Source organism: Arachis ipaensis, chromosome B09 (genome assembly GCF_000816755.2).
Source record: "Arachis ipaensis cultivar K30076 chromosome B09, Araip1.1, whole genome shotgun sequence".
Lineage (NCBI taxonomy): Eukaryota > Viridiplantae > Streptophyta > Magnoliopsida > Fabales > Fabaceae > Arachis > Arachis ipaensis.
This window is the reverse complement of record NC_029793.2, coordinates 140,640,462-140,647,052: the sequence shown is the minus strand read 5'-3', so window position 1 is coordinate 140,647,052 and position 6,591 is coordinate 140,640,462. Positions and strand designations below refer to the sequence as shown.

General features: G+C 39.3%; 1 protein-coding gene across 1 annotated transcript; it reads right to left on the bottom strand.

The window, feature by feature from the left end:
* LOC107618144 (protoheme IX farnesyltransferase, mitochondrial) lies at positions 1,114-4,029 on the bottom strand. Its single transcript, XM_016320099.2, has 6 exons — positions 3,596-4,029; positions 3,239-3,506; positions 2,842-2,975; positions 2,359-2,484; positions 2,117-2,220; positions 1,114-1,720 (listed from the first exon to the last, which is right to left on the bottom strand). The coding sequence occupies exons 1-6, from the start codon at positions 3,829-3,831 to the stop codon at positions 1,344-1,346; spliced, it is 1,245 nt and encodes a 414-aa protein (XP_016175585.1). The 5' UTR covers positions 3,832-4,029; the 3' UTR covers positions 1,114-1,343.

Sequence of the window (6,591 nt, the reverse complement as noted above, 5' to 3'; positions counted from 1 at the left end):
ATAGTATTTTTAGTTAGATATTTTTAATAAGAAATAAAAAAATAGCTATTGTAAAATTTTTTCATAAAGTCAAAGATCCGAAATAAATAAAGAAATTTCGACTGTTGCTTGTTAAAAAAATTGTGTACAACAATGAAGCTGTCGTTTAGCACACAACAATGAAGCTCTCGTTTATTACAATGGTGATCCTATTGTATGTAGAAAATTATTTGCAACCAATTCTCATTTAACTTGCAATAATACAACTAGTCTTGCATAAGTTCTATAGGCTTAATAAACGCTTACATAAATGATTTCCAGATTGCTCAATAAAAACTACAAAATACTATTACAAACACACAAACATATCTTATCCAAGATTATAAGTCCAGAAATACAACATAGCAAATTATAATCTATAAAATAAAATCTTAAAATACAACTTCCATTCTAAAAAAAGCAATAAGATATAATCTTTAACATCAAGTATTCTTTGATGGTCAGCAAGAGAAATCATAATTGCTTTAGATACATAGAAGGAGAGAAAATCAAGCAACTATTTCAAAATCAAACCCTAACTATTTCAAAATTATAAACCCTATATGTCTAATTGCTTTAGATACATAGAAGGAGAGAAATCAAAATTATACAACACAGTGAATAGGGAAGACTGAATAATAGGGTTAGGATTTTTTTAATTGGTAAAATTACTAAAAAACCCACCTATGTTAGAAATAAAGTAAGGTTATTTAAGAAATTTCAAACATTCGGAGAATTATCGGGGATGGGGCGGGGATCCCCGCTCGGGTCCCCGCGCCTGTCTCGGGGGAATTTTGCTTCCCATCCCCATGCCCACGGGGAAAATTCCCCACCAACGGGGCCCCATTCGGGGCAGTCCCCGCGGGGATCCCCGCCTCCTGGAGATTTTTGACACCCCTAGGCACTGTTCTAAGCCTTTGTGCATCTGTGCCAACTCTCCTTGGCATCTATCTAATTCATTCAAGTCTTTGGTGTTGACATGGTGGTTATCCAAGAAAAAAAATTCCATCCGCTCTAATCATATTATTCCTATAAACATCTTGAAAATGGGAGTAAAACGGGACACAAAGGGAAACAGAAATTGAAGAAAGAAGGGAAAGGGGAAGAAATATAATTGTACATTATTATTCCACTGTGAAATAACGTTGAAATCCTATCCTTTATTCCGGATAGCTGATTCTTCTGGAATTTTTAATGCGAACATAATAAAATCACCCTTTAACTGCTTAAGGCAGCCAATCAGAATACCATTTCAATGAATATACAAAAACAAAACAAAACTCCGTAACAAAAATGTGTTAAATAACAAACCCGAAAACTAGATATCAAGGGACATTATATGAAGGAGCAGGCAAAAATGGAAAAGGGGCAGCTGAGGCGTACGCTACTGGTGGCCGTGCTTGTCTCCGATTGGATTGTCTCTCCATCTTCTGGTTACCATTTTCATCTTCCAGCTCTATAGTCTCTGCAGAGGATGAAGACTTCACGAAACTCGTTGCATTGTCTTCTAAAGGTTGTTGGTTATCAGAACGACGATGAATTAAAAGCCCGGACATAAACACAGGAAGATAAAGAAGGCTGGCATGGAACATTCTTCTAGCCTTTTCTCTAGTGCGGTCTCTGTAGAATGAAAATGCCGCAGCACTTATTGCAAGGGTAAGTGCAGTGGACTCGAGACAGAACCATTCAGAGGTCACACCCCCTGTTAAAAGACGCAAAAACATGAGTCTCATTATTCTTCTTGTTGCCAAAGCACTCACTACTGACATGTACCAAAATGGTGAATATTATAGTCATCTTAAGGAACCAACTGCTACAATGATGTCTATTGATTTGATTAAGTATATGAACTTCTATTATTGTAAAAAAAAAAAACTAAAATTTAACACAACTCTGTAAATTTTCAAGCCAAAATCAGAATCTTATGCAAGGAGAAAAGGATGCTTATGAGGTTTTGCATGAAAGGATATTTTGTAAGATATCCTATCATGGTACCAGTATCATGATCAATATTCGCACCAAATAACTAAAAGAAGAAAAAGATCACGGAAAAGAGCATTTAATAAAGCACTTCGACTAGGAGAAAATATCAACTCACAATCATAAGTTAAGAACCCCAAAGGTATAAGATATATTGAGTTCCTCAAAGCCACAAGTGCTGTTCTCCGCCCAGATTCATCAGCAAGAGAGTACATCTTAAACCTAAATTTGCAATGCACACTCATAAACGTTAATAAGCAAATAAGGTGTTGCCATATAGCTAATAGTTTTTGGACCATCTTTAAATGATTGCAAGATAAAACGAAATTCACCAAAATAAACAAAGATATAAGAACATACCCTCCTGCAGCATAATCATCCCGGCACATGTAGGCAAGGGCCATAAAATGAGGTAACTGCCAAAAATACAAAGCAGCTGGAAGAATCATTGCATTTAGGCAAATATCACCAGAAGCTGCAGCCCATCTGGTATCAAGAAGCCAAAATCAATATGGATACCATATTTGTTCATCACATAGTATGCCAAGCTAGTACAGGGGCTCACACACATCCATACAGATAACACACCAAAGCATAAAAGGGATAGTGAAACAGGAGCATGAATCATATTAGGATTTAATGACTAAAGAAGATGATTGACTTAGAAGCCAGACGTTTATGGATAGGCTCCCCTTGATATGAGATAGGCAAACTAGAGGCTCGCACATCACTAACTATAACATGGTTGAAAGATAAATCAATGTTATGTATATCTCTCAAGCATTTTGAAACTTACAACACATAAGAAAGACAAAAGAAAATTTAAGATAGTTAATTGTTTACCCCAGAAGTGGTGGAATAGCTCCGACAACAGCCCCCACCCATGTATTAACAGGATGAATCTGCTTCAACGGAGTATACACGAATGCATACAAAACAAGGTTGGAAGCAGCAAGGCCAGCAGCCAACAAATTAGCCTGGAAAAACCTTGTCAGAAAGATGCAATATTAGTCCCCCAATCCAAATCACATCAATCAAACCTCGCTAAGCAATGTATTTACTATTTGGAGTTTCATTTTCATATTTCCATTGCTGATAGAGTTAACAAGTTTTACAGTATGATCCAATCAAATACCTGTGATTGTAAAACTTCTAAGAGCGAGCGATCATAGCAAATAATCGTGTACAACAATTTTTTAGTGCATACAAATGAAGAAAGGAGCAAATGCATTGGAAGTACCTGAGTGGCAAGGAGTGCAGTGCCACCTAAACCAACAGAGGATGCCCATCCAACTGCGTGAGGTATTGAAATTCGTCCTGAAGGTAGAGGCCTTCGACTCGTTCTCTTCATTTTGGCATCATTTTTTACCTCAAAAACCTGATTGAGAGAGTTGGCGGAAGCAGCAACCATCATGGTACCCATACAGGTCCAAGAGAGAGCGGAAAGATCAACAGCACTGGTGCTTCCGAGGACAAATCCGGTGCCAGATGTCGCAACCACGAGCATGCTGCCATTTCATTGATTGATTCTAATTCCAAATCCCTAAAAATGAATTGAGGAAATTGAATAATAGGATTAGGAAGAGAGTGTGGAAACCTTAGGCGAGCTTTGGAGAGCTGCCAATAGCAGGTGGCATAGTGGCGGGTCAACGAGACCAAGTCGGTGGTCGTCTTCGTCGCCGTCGCCGTCGCCGTCGCCGGAGCTGAGAGATCCGCTGCGGAGGAGTGCAGTTGACGGTAATGACGTGTCAGATAATTGTGATTAGTATTATGATTGATGAGTTTCGATTTCGAATAGAAGGGGAAGAATTCCTTCCTCAACTTCAACCTCATCCTCAACACACCCACTCTCTTCTTTTCTGAAACTGGTTGTCTTCTCTTCCCTTTCCTTCGCTTCTTCTTTTCTTTTCTTTTATTGTGTTCTCTTCTCTTTTTTGTATTATTAAACTTTTTCCCGAAAGTAAATTTCAGTGTGCATGTGTTTTTCACTTTTTTGTGTATTTGGGTATTGGGGCGCTTAGAGGCTCATTTTTTTAGTTATGAATTTGGAGGAGGAGTTAGGTTTTTTTATTTATATAAATAAATTAAATATATTAATTACGGATTTTCATAATTTGTAGCGTTTTTACAAAAATGCGTAACATGTTACATTTTATTTATTCTGTAAATGAATTGAAATTAGGCGTATTTCGTTTATTGTGTAAACAAAATAAGATTGTAAATGGGCGGTCCTATGACGTGTGCACACGTGTTCTGCAACGCTCCTATTTTGTTTACAGTGTAAATGAAATACGCCTAATTTCAATTCGTTTACTCTGTAAATGAAATAGGCTCAGTGACGCTTATTTAAGAGGTTTCGTTTACCGTCATTGAAGAAGTCAAAAGTTACTGTTCACCTTACCTTTTTTATCCATTTTATCCTTGTTTGACCAAACCGGCGGCTCAGTTGAACATTATGGCGAACGATGCGTGCATTAACAGGCTAAACGCCACGTGGCATGTCGCCGGAGCAGAGGACTTTGAGGTTGGTGTTGCTGTTTATTTTATTATTTATTTTTATAGTACGTGAGACAGTTGACATGTTAGCCTTATACGTAGTTGATTGTAGAAGTAGTGCCTAAATAGATTCTAGTTATAGCAATATGTAGTTGTAAGTAGGTCGAACGTGTTTGTAGGATGTTAGAGGAACTTTGAGTTAGGGATTCAATTGGTGTACGCTACTTTATTGCATGGTATAATGTATGTTAAAATCGAAAACCTTTTACCAATGTAATTTATGTCACCGAAATTTAAACTAAGTACACAAACACATTTAATTATGTTATGTACCATTTAATAAATGTAATTATTTTTTCATTAAATATCATATTATATATGCAAGAATATATTAAATTTTTATATATTAAGTTTAAAGTAACATGATCGAGAGGCCCGCATGTAATTTGAAAACATTTTTATATATTTGTTTATCAGTTGGGACGACTACTTCTGCCCCGGAGAATTAGCCACAGAGTTCCACCACCCGATGCCATTCTCCCGTACCTGAGGGAGGCTGGTTTCGGAGACGCCGTCCCACTGAGAGACTTCATGTTCGACAACGCGATGATCACAGCATTCGTAGAGCGTTGGCGACCGGAGACTCACACATTTTACATGCCATGGGGTGAGTGTACGATCACACTGCAGGACGTCGTCTACCACCTCGGATTGCGCGCAGATGGTGATCCCGTTGGTGGTTGCTTTCGTGACTTCCAGGCCCACTACCACACTGAGGCTTGGGAGTTAGTCGAGTGTTTACTCGGAGCCAGGCCACCTGTAGTTGTCTAGCAGGGAGCTCAGAGGAGAGAGGCTTTCTCGCTGAAGGTGACATGGCTGCGCGATCGGCTATGACAGATGCCGCCAGATACATCTGATCCGGACACCTTGCGATAGTACGCAAGGTGCTACATCATACTGATGATCGGGGGCTACTTACTGACTGATAAATTGAACAATACCGTTCATCTTAGGTGGCTGCCGCTTCTAGATGATTTTGAGAGGTGTCGCAGGTTGTCATGGGGTTCTGCAGTGCTGGCATGGACGTACCATTCCCTTTGCCATGCAGCCCACCGCCGGACCACGGACATTACCGGATGTACTCCTCTGTTGGTGTCTTAGATCTATCAGAGGTTCCCTCGATTGTGTCCACCTGATCGAGCAGTCTACATGTTCCCGATGGCTGCGAGGTATATATAACGTTACTTTAGCTACGTTTGGAACCTGTTTTTGCACTTCAATTACAATGTCAACTAATGAGATACTGGTTGTACTTGATGTTGGCCACAGATTGATCGGACTTGAGCAGCAGACCATGGATTACCACCAGCAGAGACTCCTACGATGGCGCCAGAATTTGGATAGGGTCCTTTTTGATGAGGTATGCGAGTTATGGATTTAGTATGTTGACGTTTTTCTCTCCTACTGAAATTATTTAAACTAATGTCAGTACTAAAATGTAGTTCATATGTTTAATTTGCAGTTTGTATGGACCCCGTACAATGATCCCGTTTTCCAGGGTATATGTCCGCAGTGGCTGAGAGAGGAGGCAGAGTGGGAGACTTGGATGTCCGTTATCCCCCTCGTCTGCTTCAACATCGTGGAGTTTTATTAGGCTGACAGGGTCAAGCGCCAGTTCAACGGCAAGCAGCCTGTTCCAGGACCGTCGGTCAACGTCGACTGGTTTTTGACTACCACTGGCAGGGGTGAGGACGTCTGGTAGCCTACGAAGCATCAGGAGTGGTATGATCGGTGGAGGGCGAAGCACATGCCGGGCCACCGGATTTCCATCCAGCCTTGCATTGTTCCACGTATTTCGTTTACAGAGTGAATGAATTGAAATTAGGCATATTTCTTTTACACAGTAAACGAAATACGGTTGCCGACACGACACGTGTTTATTTTATTTACTGTGTAAATGAAATAGCCTAATTTGAATTCGTTTACTCTGTAAATAAAATGTGACTAGTTACGCATTTTCGTAAAAACGCTACAAATTACGAAAATCTGTAATTAATATATTTAATTTATTTATATAAATAAAAAATTCGAGGAGTT